The sequence below is a fragment of the Macrobrachium rosenbergii genome, chromosome 17 (assembly GCF_040412425.1).
Source record: "Macrobrachium rosenbergii isolate ZJJX-2024 chromosome 17, ASM4041242v1, whole genome shotgun sequence".
Lineage (NCBI taxonomy): Eukaryota > Metazoa > Arthropoda > Malacostraca > Decapoda > Palaemonidae > Macrobrachium > Macrobrachium rosenbergii.
Genome location: NC_089757.1, coordinates 39,952,423 through 39,971,034, shown reverse-complemented (window position 1 = coordinate 39,971,034; position 18,612 = coordinate 39,952,423). Strand labels below are relative to the sequence as shown.

At 36.9% G+C, this 18,612-nt stretch overlaps 1 protein-coding gene across 1 annotated transcript in view; it reads left to right on the top strand.

The window, feature by feature from the left end:
• LOC136847895 (dnaJ homolog subfamily C member 11) overlaps positions 1 to 17,066 on the top strand; it is a 186,528-nt gene extending 169,462 nt beyond the window's left edge. Inside the window, exon 15 of the mRNA XM_067119935.1 lies at positions 4,485 to 17,066. Coding sequence (XP_066976036.1) covers positions 4,485 to 4,525 — 41 coding nt within the window. The 3' untranslated portion in view covers positions 4,526 to 17,066. The remainder of the gene's footprint in view (positions 1 to 4,484) is intronic.
• Positions 17,067 to 18,612: the final 1,546 nt, after the last annotated feature.

Below are 18,612 nucleotides of genomic sequence, written 5' to 3'. Positions count from 1 at the left end.
GCGGAAGGGAACTACGACAGGAACATGCCAGGATCCGTCTTTCAGATCCATAGAAGCTGTCCAGGTCCCTTGTGGAATGATTGAACATACTTGGGCAGCAGTAGTCATTCAAAACTTTTGGCAAACAATGTGCTTGTTCAATGTTGATAGGTCGAGGATCACTCTTCGATTGGAGGAATCCTTTTTTGGGGACATTGAAGAGATGTGCTAGGTGGTGAATATTTGCATATTCATCTGTGGCTTCCTTTAACAGGGCCTTCTGCACGTAATCTTCCACAGAGGGATCTGGTTTTTGGGGGAACCCCTTTAGAGGAAGGGGGGTGGAGATGAGACCTTCTCCACCCCAGCCTGTTGAAAATAATGCTTTGTCCCCAAGGGGAAGACTTCCATTGCCTGTGGTGTCGTCGGAGCCAACCCCCAACCGTACAATTCCTATTAGAATCCACTTCTTCCTCTGCTTTTGCCCTAGATAGGCATTCCAGGTGTTGCTTTTCCTTTTCCCCAGTAGGAGTGTCTTTGGACCCTGTGAAAGGGATGTCCTTGCTGCTGTTGTTGTTCCTTTGTAGGGATTTGTCCCTTCTGACCACCTACCTGTCTTTGAGGAAAACTTTTGGGGGTGACTGAAGTCTTATAAGATTTTTGTTCATAGGAGGCCTTTTTTGGATTGGGTAAAGGAAAGTTTCGGGTTTTTTGTTTCCTGAATTACCCTTATCCCAGGAGAGCATACATTATACAGTTCTGTTGGCAGGCTTGCTCGTTAAGTTGAGCCACAACAGACTCCACAAACAGGTCCTTACAGAAAGGGTTAGAATGTAATAAGACTTTTGGTCACATCATCAAAAATTGTTCTGGAATCTTCTGGAAGCATTTTGGTGGCAACTTCCAGCAAGATGGTAGAGGTTATAATACTAAGGAAGCAGATCCTAGCGTGAAATTATGCTGAGGCGGTCCCCTCTGAGATTCTTGTCATAGCGGTCCCAAATTGTTGAGGAGCTATATCTAGAGGGAGCTTTTACCTTTCAAAAGGGAGTTGAAGTGTTGCCCATTCCTTGGTGGAATCATCCGAGACCAGGATGACGGTGGCAAATGGCTTTAATTCTGCCATTGTCTCTTATTTTCTGGTCACTATAAAATTCTGAAAATCTGCCTTAACATGATAAATTATTTTAAAAGTGAAGGGACAGAAGGTTGGGGCTACTCAGTGAGCAGTTTGGGTCTTATGCAAAATAGCAATAGAGATCCATTTTCCATTGACCTGGTAAAGGCTGTCTTCTATAGCTTTTAATGCTGTAGACACAGGTAGGAGAACGATTTCTTTTAGTGATTTCTCCATGTCTGTTGAAGGTGGTACCAGGCTCCATTCTGTGTCTAAATTCTACATGTATAAGTTTGATCATGGTTTTTCTATCATTATTTAGATAACATTGGGAGAGAAAAACCACATTGAGGCATCTCGCCAAGGATTATCAGTATCATCGGTTACAGGACGCAGTACTTTTACACCCTGGGCTGTACAGGACTGACTTAACTTCCTTTTCGGAATCGTGTATCATGTCCCTTATATATTGCTGTTCTGTGGTAACGACATCTTTGATGTCACTCATAATTTCCTTATGGAATTAGTCAAATGTCACAAACTTCCAGCAAGATGGTAGAGGTTATAATACTAAGGAGAATGTAGAAATTTCGGTAGGGGTTAGATGGATCCTAATATCCCTTTTTGGGGAAAGATCCTCTTCAGCATCTGATAGCTGCATCGGGGATAGGTTTCCTTCTGGGTTCAGCAGGGCCATTTCAGTGGCAATGTCCACTAGAGTTCATGTTCGTTTGTAGGGATGCCACCCCTATGTAAAGATTCCTCTACTTCCTCCACGGGGTCAGCTGGGAGGTACTGGGGACTGACGTTACTGGGTTTTGGCCCAAACATAGATCTTGTTCTGAAAAAGAGCTCTGCTGGAAAGATATAATCTCCCTCTTTCTCACCCCTACTGAACCCTAGGACCCATTGAGACAGCTTAAAAGGAGCTGTTTCATCTTAAAACTTGTTGCCAGGCGCATACTACAAATTTTGCTTGCCAGGAGCATACTACAATTTTGCTTGCCAGGAGCATACTACAAATTTTGCTTGCCAGGAGCATACTACAAATTTTGCACATATCTGTTGTCCAACTAAATTTTCCTTGTTTTTTGCAAGGAATATGCTCATGGCAGGTGGTATGGGCTGTACCCACTGGCAAAAAATGAACCGAGCAGTTTGCTGCAGAGCACTTGAGCCGTGGGTCCTGCATAATGGCAGCCCTGTAGTGATATAAAACGAACTTTTTATTAGAAACTGCTTAGTACTAATTTTCTGTAATCCTTATATAGATAGTATATTCGATATTACAGGCTAATTTGATTACAAGTGCGTAGCTGTAATACTGTATTTTATTTACCAAATTGTTATATGCGTTGAATATCTATATCATCTCAAATACTCTAAGATTTAGGTTAATTACATGTTAGGCCTTTTGCAAGGACATGTTAGGCCTTTTGCAAGGGCTATTTGAAATTTAGTTTTTTGAATGTCATGCCATTCAGGCTAACTACCATAAACTAATTTATGTAAGCCAAGTTACTGTTTTATATGGCTTAGGGTAATGTTTCTAGCATAATCTACGTTAGGTTAAGGATAGAGGATTTCTTAGAGGGTTCTTGCTTAACCTATTCTGGGCCACTGCCTAGTCTAGGCTTATTTAAATCACACTTAAGGATATAAACTACACCGGAAAAAAATCATCTTATAGTCTAGCTTAAAGTTTTATCTGGCCGAGATTACACTTTTACCTGATATTCGGCCACTGCTTTATTTAATTTAAACTATTGTTTAGGGTAATAATAGGATATTCCCTAAAGAGATTCCTATTTAATCTAGTTAGGCCACTGCCTGTTCTAGATTTATATCACCTTTAAGGATACAAGCTACATAGGACTCCACTTATGTGTAGTCTTACAATTAGGCTACCGAGCCATAAAATGTAGGTTACGTATAATTTAGTCTAGGTTATGGTTTTCATCTAATCCTAGGCTATATGGTCTAAACTACTGGTTAGGCCAATAATAGGATATTTCTTAAAATGTTCTCACTTAACCTACTATAGAGTATTCCCTAATCCAGATTATTTAGATCACCCTTAAATGTATAGACTATATAAAACAAAAACTCACTAACATGTAGCCTTATAGCTAGGCTACTATTTTGTCTAGCCCAGGATATTGTTTTATCTAACCCCAGGCTACCTTGTCTAAGATACTACTTAACCTAATAATAAAATATTTCTTAAAAATGTTCTCACTTAACCTAGTATAGGTTATTGCCTGTATAAAACAGAAATTCACTAGTATGTAACCTTACAGCTAGGCTACCATTTCCTGTAGCTCAGATTATTATTTTTATCTAATCCAAGGTTCCCTGGTCTAAGGTACTACTTAGGCCATGATAGGATCCTTCTCACAGGGTTCTTACTCTAATCTAGGCTACGGCCTAATCCAGGTTAGTTAATTCACACTTCAAGGTATGGGTTAGAAATAAAACAAATTAGCCTTATTATGTACCCTTAATGCTAAGCTACCATTTCATCTAGCCAGGATTACTGTTTCATCTAGTCCTAGGCTAACGCTTAATCCAATAATGGGATGTTTCATGAAGGGTTATCAGTTAACCTAATATAAGGTACTGCCTAATCCTGATTATTTAGATCATGCTTAAGTGTATAGGCTACCGTATATAAAAAAAAAAAATTTTACTAATATGTATCCTTATAGCTAGGCTACCATTTTATTTTGCCCGGGTTATTATCTAATCCTAAGGTCCTTGGCTTAAGTTAGGCTACTGTTTAGGCCCATAATAAGATATTTCATAAAAAGTTACCCTAATTTATGTTACTACTTAATCTAGGTTATTTACTATATTTCACACTTAAGGATATGTGATCCTAGGTTGTAGGCTACAGACAACATCCCCTATTTATCCAGTCTAAATTATTCTCAGTCTGATCTAGGCTACTGCCTAGATTATTGTAGACATTGTATAATCTGAAAATATTTTCTGTATTAATGATAAATTGTGGAACATTTCTTTTAGTTAAGACGTCTAATCAAAATGACAAATTTTAAGAATAATTTGCACTTTTCACAACTAAAAATCAGCAATTATGACTAAGCGCCGGCCATGTGTTAGCAAGAAAAGCCAGGTTTTCAGCTTTCACACACAATATACTTACCACCAATTCTAAAAAGTTTAAAACTATAACTTTAACTGGAACTTAAAAATAGGTATTTAACATGCTTCTTTACGTGATTCCATTATGAAATATGGAGCACTGACAAATGAAACTGATACGAAGTGACCAAGGAAAGTAATGGTTTCTTGGTGTTCTGCGCCAGTCTGTTGTCGGCAATATGGTGGACTGCATGTGTGCATTAATCACTTCCTCTTATTGCAGGTTTTGGCGAAGGAAAGAACCAGGGTACAGCTTCACTGTAAGATAAGGGAAAGAGCCCTCTTATCATTGAGTCCATTACATACTCCATCATGTGCTATAGTGTTTACCATTACGACGCAATAACTTGCCACGAGACCAATTAAAAGAGAATTCTTTGATATTAGTTTGGTCACCATGGAGTTCTGACAGACCCATGGAACTTAACTCCTTGAGGATGATACAACGACTACGCTATAAAAAAATGTGCAAATTAGTGAAAGTTCCTGCGTAAAAGTGGAAGATATGTTCCACAAAAATTTGCAAAAAAGTGAAGGGCAAAAAAATGGGTGTGTACTGTCAAATAAAATCAGTGAAAATATTTACAAAACCAACAAACATAGTTTGTTTTCACCATCTTTTAGCACTATATTTTCCTCCCTTTTCAGTCATAGTTCACACTCGTTATTTCAACTCTAATCCAACCTTGTTTTTTTCTTGTTGCTCTATAGTTACATAAATTTTATATCCAGCAAAGTATTGTCACAGGTTATAAATTAGCATACAGATTACTGCTAATCAATCAGAATCCCCTCTATCCTCATATCTATTCTAATGCCACTTCTTAAGTCTGTCCTATCATTACTGTCCAAACCAACCTGATATCTAGCTAACTGTTCCAAAATTCTTCTATCGGACTACTTTCTGTAAATCCCTGGAATTCTTCAATCTCTGTACCTAATTCACGTAACACCTCATCAATATTGTGTAATATTTCCTGCATGGTATTCACCCCATCTGAATCATCATTGCCTACTCAGTCAGAGTCATCATCTTTCTTAATGGGTAACTACAAATACTTAATGTATAATCTAGTTCACTATCTGTTTCAACTTTTTCCTTTTTCCTTTTTCCCGGTCTTAATGGTCTCTATAAAACGAATTGTTTCTTCTAGGAAACTTTCCTCTTGCTGACTCACATCATCCTCTACTTATATTTGCAGCCATTTATTCACTGGATGACTCTTCAAGTATTCCGAAGGGTCACTCCACTTGCATAACAGACATGTCTACCTTCACCCTCAGCCCACTCAACCACACTTTGCTTACAACATAAGGCCCTTCATATTTTTTCCCAAGCTTACCTACAGTCTTCCTCTCTTTACAAACTCTTTCAACACTTTTTCACCAACCTCATAACTCATGAACTGCTCGTGCGCTTCTCTCCAAACGTCTATCATTCTCAGGCAGCTGCATTGAAGGCTTAACAAATCTTTCGAATTTCATAACATACTCTTTTGGGGCATTCCAATACTCCTGTGGGCACTTACATTATACATCTACAAGACTTTTGTAACACAAGTCCCTATCATTTTCCCTATGAGTCATCATATGTAACAACTCGCTTAACATCATTATTGTTCTCTCTCAGCCTACCCATTTGCACTTGGCATATATGGCATCGAGCACAAATACCGGAAACACTACTTTGCTTAATTCATTTGTAACAGTCTAACTTCTTTTATCCCTTATTAGTATTGCATAAGCAGACTTAATTAGATGATCTACCATAACAAATCCCACGCTCCCACTCTCACTCAAAGGCAATGACAAACAATCTGTCTCTACTATCTTAAGCGCCTGTTTCATACTCAACTGCAAAACGGGCTTGCATATATTCGCCAGTATTTACCCTTCTGACACTCTTGGATGTTGTCGCCCCATCTGCACAAACCTGAACCAAACATAGGCTAAACATGTGTTCTTTCATACAATCTATCAGTTTAAATTTTTCCATATGTCCACACCTCTCATGTTTAATTTTACATTTACTGCTTTACCTCGTGCATTCACATTTCTGGAAATTTTCATTGGAACCTAACTAATTTGCATCCACAATTTTTTCACAGATCTGTAAAGTTTGCGAAATTCTCGAAAAACCCTGCAGAAGTGTTTGTTTAATTTTTGAAGTAATTTATAAGTTTTCATCCTCTTAAGTGTAAAATCGGTAAGAAAAATTTTGAAAAATCTACTGTTTTTGGGGGTGAAGTTAAAGACAAGAAATCAGTCAAAAAATTCCTTTGAAAAAACTTCACTTTCCTACAGAAATGTTCCTTTTTATGTAAAGTACTGTACTGTATCTTTACAAGATGCGATACCCATTCGCAAAGTTCCCTTTGGATTGCTGATGGTTACATCATACTGTGGTTAATTTACTATTTTATAATAGTAAAGAAATATTAACATAAAATGAACACAAAAATTAAAAATTTTCTGCTAGTGCTTATAGCAAATGCATACTGAATCGGGTTTGGGCGATGACGTAGGCTCCATGACGACGCTGTATTGGCTGGAAGGGTTGGAAGTAGCCAGTCACGCAGTAGGGTATGTGCCAGCTTTCCTCATTGCTGATTGGCTTGTAGCTCGGATGTTCCATGATGACACGCTATTGGCTGGAAGGGTTGGACATAGCCAATCACACAGCAGGGTACCAGCTTTCCCCATTGCTGATGGCTTGTAGCTCAGATGCTTTATTAAATATTTTTAATGTGCATATGTATTTTTGTTCTCTTTCTCTCTCTCTTCCTTTCTTGTAGTTGGCGCGCACACACATTTATACAACTTATTTCTCTGTATGTCTTTATGCAATTTTAAATTGATTGAATACTTGTACCCTTTACATACAGTATGTACGTTTCCTTTATTTTATTGAATTGTATGTATATTATATGACTTCTATGACATATGAAGTTTACCTAGTTTACCTTCCTGACAATGACAAAGAAAACGTCAGTCATTAAGTTTACAGTCCCATTCGTTACTTGGTTTTACCTGACTGTGAGTGTAAAAGAAAACAGCAGCCAATGAATTAGTATAGGGGTTACATTAGTATACCATACTGTTAATGCGCTAGTGTGGCAAATACCCATTAGGCAACACTGTACTCTATTTTTTCGTCAACCATTTTTCTCTTTTTTTCAAGGGTAATATATTAAGCTAACTTTTAAATGGGAGCATATTTTGGGTCATATTTAGGGTTTAAACTCTAGAAATAAGCATTTATTAGCATTTTTAGTGTTTACCAAACATTCGCGATTCCTCTTGATCCGTGACAGGTTCTGGAACCTAACCTCGCGAATGTTCGAGGTATTACTGTACCTTTTGTCCCAAAAACTGAAAACACAGGAATATACCTATTCTTATCTGCTGATGTCCTAAGGAAATGCACTATTCCTTGACACCACACAAACCTATGACTAAACCTTTGAAACTCTCGTAACATCACCCCCCAATTGCTTATGGGAATCCTAAACAGCACACAGTCATGTAGCTCTCTTATTACAGGGAAAACTGTTTACATCTCTTCAATATCCTCAAGAGTCAACAAATCCATTTTACCCATCTGTCATCACCACAAAACGTACCATACACACTGGTTTATTTTGCAAAACTTCATTCCCCATATCAGCTGCAATATACTGTAATTCCTTCTCAAAAAGTCCACTCCAACCAAAAAACAAAAAGGCATTTGTTCATCACTCTCAACCACAAACTCCTGCTTAACCTCCACCAGCTTGCCCACACTCATGGCCAAAACTACTACTACCCATGCCACAACTCATCCTATGCCTACCCCATGCAAAACCACATTATCACATCTAAGCTCAACATACCACATAAACTTTTCTATCTCCTTAAGCAAACTTGCACTTACCAATGAAACTTGAGCTCCAGTATCAACTAAACTACAATATTCCCATTCACTTCCTTTGGACCCAGTTCAATCACCTCTTTGCATTCCTCATCCTTGCTTTTATTCACCAAACTTTGTCTTTCTTCAGAATCATCCACACACTCATATCCCCACTCAAACACTGCAGATGCAACACATACTCACCTTTCACACACACTGCTCGATACAATACAGGTTTTTCCACTCAGTGATGCACACACACAATCACACCATACAAACAACTAGTGACCAACAGCTCTTCTTGTATCATAAACACACCAGGTTCACACAACATGAAGCTTTCTAATGTATGCTATAACTTTTAGCATTCCAATTTTTTCTGGCCTCTTACACACTTCTGTCATCACGTCAGCTCTCAAGTCATTTACATTTGCTGGAACTCTTATCTCCAAACCATCACTCACAAAATCTTTCAGTCCATTGAAAACATCAAATCACCACCTCCCTTACTCTCTTTCAACACAGCCAATCCCCTCGGCAACCCCTCCTGTGCTACCTTTCTCACTCACAGGTATTCTTGACAACATATCAGCTATCACATTCCTTCCTCCTGGTATATACTCAATCACAAAATCAAACTCACTCAAGTCCTCCACTGTACATGATATCCTATCCACATTCTTCATATGATGCAAATAAACTAACGACTGTTTTTAAACAAAACCTCACCCCAAACAAAAATGATTGCAAGCTTTCAAACAAAATATCTGTGCAGCCAACTCAATCAATCATCAAATACTTCTGCTCTGCCTCATGAAACGCCTTACTTACATCCACAATCACTTTGTCCTTTTTAGTACCATTCACAACCTGTTTCTGCATCAGACATCCTCCTATTGAATAACCACTTGCGTCAGCATACTCTTTTAACCCTTAATGGACAGGATTCCTCATATGAGTATCTATAACAGGTTTTGGGTGATGGATGGGAATCCTCACATGAGTATTAATATTACATGCCATTCAGTTTGGAAGAATTTAGCGGGAAAAATGCTCATAGCACTTCAATGGGCCATAAATGACTCATGGCAACTATTCAGCTCAGCTCGGGAGAGACATTGATCAGTATACCATGAGATTTCAGAGGGGAATGTACTGCCTCTTTGGGACGTCTTTTTATTTATTTGCTCATAAACATACCCAGGGATTGCTGTTGGTTTTAGTTCATATCTTTTATGATAGTATGTTAGCTATAATTGTAATTTTGCAAAGAATTATTAGGAAAAACATGTATACCTCACCAAAAGTTACTGCATCTCTCCATCTCTGTAAATCTTGTAAATATTTTACAACAAATATACTCAGAATTTGTTACTGATCTTAGTTTTTATCTGTTATGATATTGTGTGAACTGTAATTATAATTTTACAAAATAAAATTAATTATTAGAAAAAACATGCGTAACTTGGTAAAATTAACATATTTTTACGAATGCCTTGTAAAAGAGACCCCACGCAGGGTGGTAAATAGTCACTTTCAACTTCCAGTGGAAGGTAGGGAAAAATTTTTAGAATTTTTTTCTTACACCATGTGCATTTGTGTATCTTCCTCTATATATATTTAGCCCGTCCCTCAAGAGTTAAGCATTTTTGCCTCCAGGCTATAATCAGGGTATGCCAACTCCACATCCTTAGTCCTCACAGCCCTGGCACATCCCTATATTGGGTTAAATTTAAAGATGGTCAATTTAAAAAAAAACTCATCTGTGGAAAGAGGAAGACATGCATATGCACATGGTATAAGAAAAATAAAAATTTTCTGTACCTTCCACGGGAAGTTGAAAGTGAATATTTCCAACCCTGTGCTTTTCCAAATGACAGTCATAAAAATATGCTAATATTACCAAGTTATAAGTGTTTTTTGTAATATTTTTTTATTTTATGTTTTAAAATTATAATTACAGCTCACATAATATCATGACAGATAATAACTAAAATCAGTAACAAATTCTGAGTACTGTATATTGTAAAATATTTACGAGACGTCATTGGATGGGAATTTTGGATAACATTCCCTTGTGACATCTCAAGCCAAACTGACCTCTCTCTGCTGTACGACTAGCTATTAGAGTTGGGGTAAAAGTTGCTGTGAGTCATTTATGGCCCATGGAAGTGATCTGAGCACTTTTGCCACAAAATTCATTCAAACTGTATGGCACAAAATCTTGAACATACTGTATGTGTATGTTACCCAGAATCCACCCCTCAAAGCTATTAGAACTGCCTATTTTGATAGTTCAAACAAAAAAAACTAAAAATGCTTATACAGGTATTATCCTACATACGATGGGGTTAGGTTCCAAAAAACCCATCGTTTGTTGGAAAAAACATATCTCGAATATAGCCTAGCCTACACTAGGGTATTCAGTACCATGTATATATATATGGTAGCCTAGCCTACCCTATAAAGTATATACATACATGATATAATAATTATTAAAATCAGCTAATTCTGGAGGTTCATGCAGAGTGACTTATGATAATTCAATACAAAGAGAAATTGAATAACAAACAAGAATTAGCTTAGCCTGCACTATAGTATATCATATACATATATGGTAGCGTAGCCTACATTATACTGTACTCTATATTCACATATTAATATCATATTGTACAAACATCACAATAATGAATATGCATCTTTTCCATGGATCTTTTAAAATGTTATGCTGTAATTCACTGTATCCAATAATATTGAATATGTTCTTATATTGCTTTGGTATTATAAATTGCGATCAATGTTTTGGTTTGAAAATCAATTGCACGGTAAGTTTATTTTGCCATATTTAACTCAGTTTGAAGCACTTTTCTTGGTTCTAGTTAGTGTAAATGAATCTCTAGATACTTTATTTATATGGGGCAAGGTTATTTTTCATATAAGTGTTTTTAAGTTGAAATATAACTTTAGATAGTTCTCGTTGTGAAATTAATTTAGCTATTTTTTTTGTTAATAGATGATGTTGGCCATTTGGGGGCATGTTTGTTTTGCGTAAAAAAAATCAAGATTCCATTTACTATTTTCACTTGAATTCAAAATAATACGAGCTTTACGTATTTATTGTTTATCGATATAAAAATAGTAGTAATATGTGTTCTTTCATGCCTAATAGTTTTGATTGAAATACTCACTCCAATTTTAATTACAGTCGAGTTTCATCCATGTTGCTGATGCACAATAATTTATAGTCATTAGCAACTTGAACATTGTTTTCTCAGCTTCAGCTACGACTTGCAGCTTAAATTTAGCAGTATATTTCCTTGCTGAACTTTTATCCATAACGAATAAGGGTATAATGTAAAAATATATCAGTCCTATTCTACTTAACTTCATTTGTACTATAACTACAGTAATTGTTTACTACCTTACGATTGTTGAACTACAAGCAAAATGGCTGTTATCTGATTCAGTTATAAGCAAAACAACAGTCTCTCATTCGGTTGTTTATGGGTGTACACATTTACACGAGTACAGTATAACGTTACTAATGATACTTTTATCATTCTCTTTTACTTTTTTAACTAGAAGATGGGATAAAGAGTTGGAGGAAAAGAAGGTGGTCTATTGTAATTTGGTCTCTCTCACTGCCTGATTGTAAACTGCTGCCTGCGCCCGTATTAATTGCTTACCCCATCGCAGAATCAAATTATTGTAAGGCGAATTATCGTAACTCGAGCACTACCTGGGTACCCGAGTATTTTAATAGTTTTATCACAAAAAATGCATTTAGTCATGAAAATGATATGAAAATACAGTAATTAGTGAATATTTCTCAGTGAAAAATATCGTGAATAGGCGAATTTTCAGCGAATAATGCATATATATGTTCCATAGAGAATTCCGTTAATAGATGAGTCCGCGAATTCTGTATATTGGACCACCATTTATAAGCCCATTCATCAAGACATTCTAACACCCCTAAAGGTAGAATATCTTCTGAAATACACCCTTCTGACGCTGCTATTACTGCTTTTACTTGAGATTCGGTCTCTTTCTCAATATTCAAAATTGTTGTATGAACTGTAAACTAAGCTATTGTTAAATCTAGGTCACCCCTGTGGCTAAAGCAACCATTCCTCTTTTCCGTCTCCTGGTTCTACCCCAGTAAAGATATAAATGATACATTTGATAAAAAACCATAAACACATGCTCAACTCCACAAAAAGAAAGCAAAGAAAGATTGAAAAAACCAGTCAACCCACCCCACATTTCAAAACTCATTATCCCTGGAAAACCAAAACAGACACCCAACAAAAAACACAAAAAAAGAAACCCAAATAAACTTAAACTGTTCTTTTAATCTTAGAAATGTGTGTTAACTTCGTCACCCCGTGTCTTCATTCAAAACTATGAACCTATTTTCCCTTTTCTCTTCTGTAACATGAAATGGCTCATCAAACTTGGGACCCAACTTGTAATTCAATTAATTTCTGACATTCATCTTCAAAAGAACATTATCCCCAACTGCGACTAACGCCATCAGATTTTGCATCGCTTCTCGCGACCATTTCTGGAGTCTTTAACTCCAAATTACTACTAAGATGTGCATGTCTCTCTTTAGCTTGAGCAACCAACAACTTGACCATATCATCACAACCTGAAGGTATCAACAACAAATCAAATGCACCCCGAACTGGATAACCAAACAATGCCTCCACCTCACACGCCAATGGTGTCACTAACCATTGTATTTATGCTGTTTGTAACCACATCTATATATCTATCCCAGTTAGTATCATTGCCACCCACTGTTACTCTAAGAGCCTCGAGCACTTTCCTATTGGCTCGCTCACACAACCCATTAGCCTCTGGCCTGTACGGAAGAATATTTACTTTCTGTATCCCCATAACTTCTGCAAGACACTAACTTTTTATTCACATATTCTCTCCTATTATCCGTAATAAGTACCTCCGGAACCCCGTATTTACAAATATACCCATGAAAAAATGCCACCTCAACCTCATCCGCCATCTTACTCTTCAACAGAAAAATCTCCACAAACCTCGTTAACTCATCTATAATCACCAACAGGTGCTTTTGACCAAACCCAGACTCACAAAAGTTCATCCATGTAGGGGGTAGTGCTGTCAGTGCACCTCATGTGTTGCAATGTAGGCATTATTTAAGGGTCTTTAAAGCATCCCTTCTGTCCTCACGTGATTAATATTTTTGAAAGTGAAGGGACAGAAGGCTGGGGCTACTTGGTGAATAACTTGGGTCTTATTCAAAATGGAAGTTGAGGTCCATTTTTCATTGACCTGACAAAGGGTGATTTCTATAGATTTTAATGCTATAGGCACAGGCAAGAAAACCGTTTCTGTTAGTGGTCTTCCGTGTCTGATGAAGATGGTACCAGGTGCCATTCTGTATTAGGGAATGCTGTCATTTGTAAATTCTACATGTACAACTGCGATCATAGTTTTTCTGTCATTAATTACATACTTGCTATCGGGAGAAAATGCACATTGAGCCGTCTCACCAAGGATTATCAGTATCATCAAGGGTGAGTATTGGAGCCCTATTATGTTTTGATCTGAAGTTGTGTGTTCCGAACTGACCCTTTCGTTGTTTCCAGTGGGAATTCTAACATTAGACCTTGTTTGGGCAGCATTTGTATCCACGCTCACTTTTCGGTTACAAGATGTAGTACTTTTACACTTTGAGGTGTACATGACTGACTTACTTTATACATTTTTCCAAATTTTGAAAACCCTCTTCCATTATTTATCAGTCAATTTGAAAAATTAAAAACCCAACTCAAAGTTTAAACCATAAAGAATGAAAATGCAAGACTAAAATTTTCAAGTTAGGTTTTGAATACTATGAAAAAATAAAATAGTAAATAGTACCAAAAAATGCCAAAAATTATATTTTGATAGGGTAGTTGCATGTATTGTCCTCAAGGAGCTACCCCTCCATGGTGACCAGACTAATATCAAATAAATATCTTTTAGCCTGGTCTTGTAGCCAGGTATTGTGTCGTAATGATAAACACTATAACACGTGATGGAGTATAATGGGCTAAAAGATAAGAGGGTATTTTCCCTTCAGCGAAGCTGAACCACGTTTTCCAACATCAAAACCTGCAAGGAGGATCCATTATCTCTCTTTGTCAACGTGTATTGCATACATAAAGCCAGTGCTCCGTACAGTACTAGAAGCTCTTCAATTCTCAATTTTTTCATTAGTTAGGATCATGGAAACATCTAAACTTGAAACTTAAGTGCTTATTTTTAATCTCCAGTTAAAAATTGTTAGTTTAAACTGTGGAACAGTTATTTAATTTGTGTATGAAAACTGGAAACCAGCCTTTGTTTCATGAGCACATGGTCGGTGCTTTCTCACAATCTCTGTTTGCTATTCGTGAAAAGCGCAAATTTTGAAGAATTCGTCATTCTATTTAGAAGTTTTAAATAAAGAAATGTTCCACAATTCATTAATAACAGATTCAGTTAGAAAAATTGAGACTATAGTAGATATCTGTAGCCTATAACCTAGGATTACATACCCTACCTGGATTAGGTAGTAACCTAAATGAAGGCAGGTGAGAACTTGTAAAGACATATCCTTTTATAGTCCTAGGCAGCAGCCTAGTTTACACCAAGGACCCTAGGATTAGATAAACAGGCTACAGACTTTCTCCCTTTATATAGAATGTATACTTAGGCATGATCTAAATAATCCAGGACTAGGCAGAACCTTAAGTTAAGTGACAACCTTTTACTAAACATCCCATTATTGGACTCAATCATAAGCGTAGACCAAGTAACCTAGGACTAGATGAAATTAGTAACCTGTGCCGGATGAGATAGTAGCCTAGCTTTAAGGCTACATACTAAGTTAATTGTGTTTTATGTAACCCATACCATTAAGTGTGAATTAAATAAACCAGATTAGACAGTATCCTAGATTAGAGTAAGTGATAGTCTAGCTATAAGGTTACACATTAGTGGGTTATTGTTTTATATAGTAGACCAAATAGCCTAAGATTGGATATAAACAACAACCTGGGTTAGACCAAAATAGTAGCCTAACTATAAGGTTACATATTAGTAAGTTTTTTTTTTTTTATATAGCCTATACTTTTAAGATTGATCTATAATAATCTGGATTCTGTAATACCCTATACTAGGCTAAGAAAGAATAAATAAACCTAGGATTATAATTATATAAACAGTATTCTAGGCCCAATAAAAATAACCTAGTTTTTTACAACTCTGTAGCCCATCTGTAAGGCTACATACTAGTAGGGTCTTATGTAGGCTATATTCTTAAAAGTGATATAAACCTAGAACAGGCAGTAGCCTAACCAGATTAACCCTTAAGGGACGGATTGAGCCTCAGTGTGAAGTAAAACAGGTTTGGGGAGGTGGACGGATTGAGCCTCAGTGTGAAACAGTATTACGCACCACGGTTATGGTAATAATGATTCGAAACAGAGGTGCCAATACTTCTACAGGCAGTCCCCGGTTTACGACGGTTCCGGCTTACGACGTTCCGAGGTTATGACGCTTTTGAAATATATTCATCAGAAATTATTTCCCGGCTTACGACGCATGTTCTGGGGTTACGACGCGTCGTATGCCGATCCGACGGAAGAAATATGGCCCCAAAACGGCAGAATAATCATAATTTGAAGGTTTTTTTGATGTAAAACTCAATAATAATGCAGTTTACATCGTTTTCAATGCACCCAGAGCATTAAAAGTAAGGTTTTCTTATGATTTTTGACGATTTTCGACGATTTTCCGGCTTACGACGATTTTCGGGTTACGACGCGGCGCAAGAACGGAACCCCCGTCGTAAACCGGGGACCGCCTGTATATGCTATAAATTCACTAGTGCAACTTTTATACAGACGTGAGAGTTAGGCCAGTTGCCACAGACATCTTTTCACAGCCATCAGTAATGCTTGTGACTTCAAGGGGGAAAGTACCGCATCTCTCTCTTTTTGTAAATTTGCTTGTAAATATATGAAGGGGTTGCTGTTGTTTTTTGTTTTTCTCTTTTATGATAGTATGTTGGTTTTAAATGTAATTTTACAAAGAAAATTGCAAAGAAATATTAGAAAAAGCATGTAAAAGTACAAAAAAAGTTACTGAATCTTCCTTCTTGTAAATTTACATGAATATTTTTCAACAAATATGCCAAAAATTTGTTACTCCTTTTATTTCTCATCTGTTTTGATATTGTGTGAGCAGTAATAATAATTTTACAAAATACAATAAATTTATTTATTAGAAAAAACATACATAAGTTGGTAAAATTTACGATTGTCTTGTAAATGAGGCCCCACAAGGGGTTGTAAATAGTCATTTTCAACTTCTTGTGGAAGGTAGGGAAAATTTTTTTTATTTTTTTTTATTTATACATTGTGAATGTATGTGTCATTCTCTTTCCATTGATGTGATTTTTTTTTATTTTGCTGACCTCAAAGTTTTCCCAGTCTGGGGTGCTGCACATTGATAACTTATGCTGTCCCTTAAGGGTTAAGTAGGAACCCCTTTTTAAGGGAATATCCTTCTACAGTATTAGCTTAAAAACAGCGTGGCTGAGTATCAGACAAAAGGGTGGTCTCGGCCGCATAAAATGAAAAACCAGATTATAAGAGGGTTATTTTCTGTATAGTTGATATCGTTGAGTTTTAAATAAACCTAGAATAGGCAGTGGCTTATGTTGTGTTCTTAGAATATGAGAATCATAACTTCAAGTAACCTGGTGAAGTAGTAAGTATGGGAGGCGTTTGTGTAGAGGAAGAACCGCCAATATTCAGGTAACCAGCGATGTGTAAAAACTGACCAGAACTTTATTTGTACTTCCCGTATAGTCAAGTGACATTAAATGTTCAACAAATATGCAAGCTTATCAGCGATTCCTCATTAGGCTAAGAAGATTTAATAATGGCGACGATCAAAGAGGAGTTAGCCTAACAGGCTGTATGAAGAGGACCCACAAGCTCATCTGGCAGTTGCTTTTAGGTAGGCTGTCCTAGGCTATGCATGATATTCATTTCCTTAATGTCATAACATGTTTTGTGGCTGTTATAGCTTAGGATAGCTATATTTTCTCGGAGTACGAGAGGAACAAGACATTATTTGGGCATAATGTTGATCTAGGGCAAGGGATAAGACCCTAGTGTGATAGCCTAGCCTAACCCAGCATGGCAGATTTTGCTAGGTATATCGAACCATTTCGAGTTCACAGTGAGGATGGCAGTGTGGCCAACAGTTGGCAGGACTGGACAGCAGATTTTTGGAATGTTGTAGTAGCCCATAACATTAAGGATAAGAAGAGGCAAAAAGCCCTACTGCATTTACTTGTGGGGAAAGAAATAGCAGAGATTTACAAAGGGTTCACAGATGCACAAAAAGGAGGGGAGGACGATGTGGAAACTGTCATAAAATCAATTGAAGAATATTTTAAACCCCAGGTTAATAGGTTTTATGAAATCATAAATTTCGCCAGTGTGTGCAGCAGCCTAATGAAGGAATTCAGGCCTATGTTTCAAGATTGCAGGAATTAGCCAGAAGCTGCATGTTTGGGGGATAAAGACAACAAGATTCTTGTACAAATAATGGAACATGGTACATCGGAAGCGTGATGTAGGAAGATTTTGAAGAAGGAAATGACACTAAGAGATGATAAAATTTATCCAAGCTGAAGAGCATTCAGAATTTCAAGCAAGGAAAATTGAAAATAAGGATGCCTGAGAAGTTAATCTAGCCAGAAGAGCAACACATAGGCCTAAGCCTAAAACAGGTTATGCTCAGACCTCAAGCAATCAAAGGACAGCAGTGTCAGATGAAGGAAATTCATCATGTGCACATTATAGAGAAAGACGTTCACTGAGTGGAAAGCAAGGATCTTGTATAAATTCACAGTATGGATCAGATGGAGCAAGACAACAGAAGCAAAAGGGGAATTCAGCATTAAGGCCTAAGCAGGACCTCACTCCAAAGGCCTATAAACGGAACGTGCTGGAGATTCGGATTTGAGTACCCACACACAAGGAAACCGTGTCCTGCAATAAGTAAGCATTGCAGCACATGTGGTACGGAAGGTCATTTTACTAGGTTATGTTAAAAAAGGAAAACTGTTAAAAGTATTGATGAACATGAAGTATAATTTTAGCAGTGAAGGTGGTAGTGATAAAGGTCATGTATTTTATGTTAACCGGGTTATTTGTAGGAAAAGTAATATTGAGAGACCTATGGTATATGTTAACATTAATAATGTGCTTAAGGAAGTTTGTGCTGACTTTGTTGCAACCGTCACCATTTTAGTATCTGCTGATTATGAGAAATTGAAAAATAAGGTTTAGTCTTGTAAAAGCAAGGCTAAAATATATCCTTTTGAAAGTGTTGTACCCCTTTCATTAGTGGGAGAATTTGATTGTCAGAT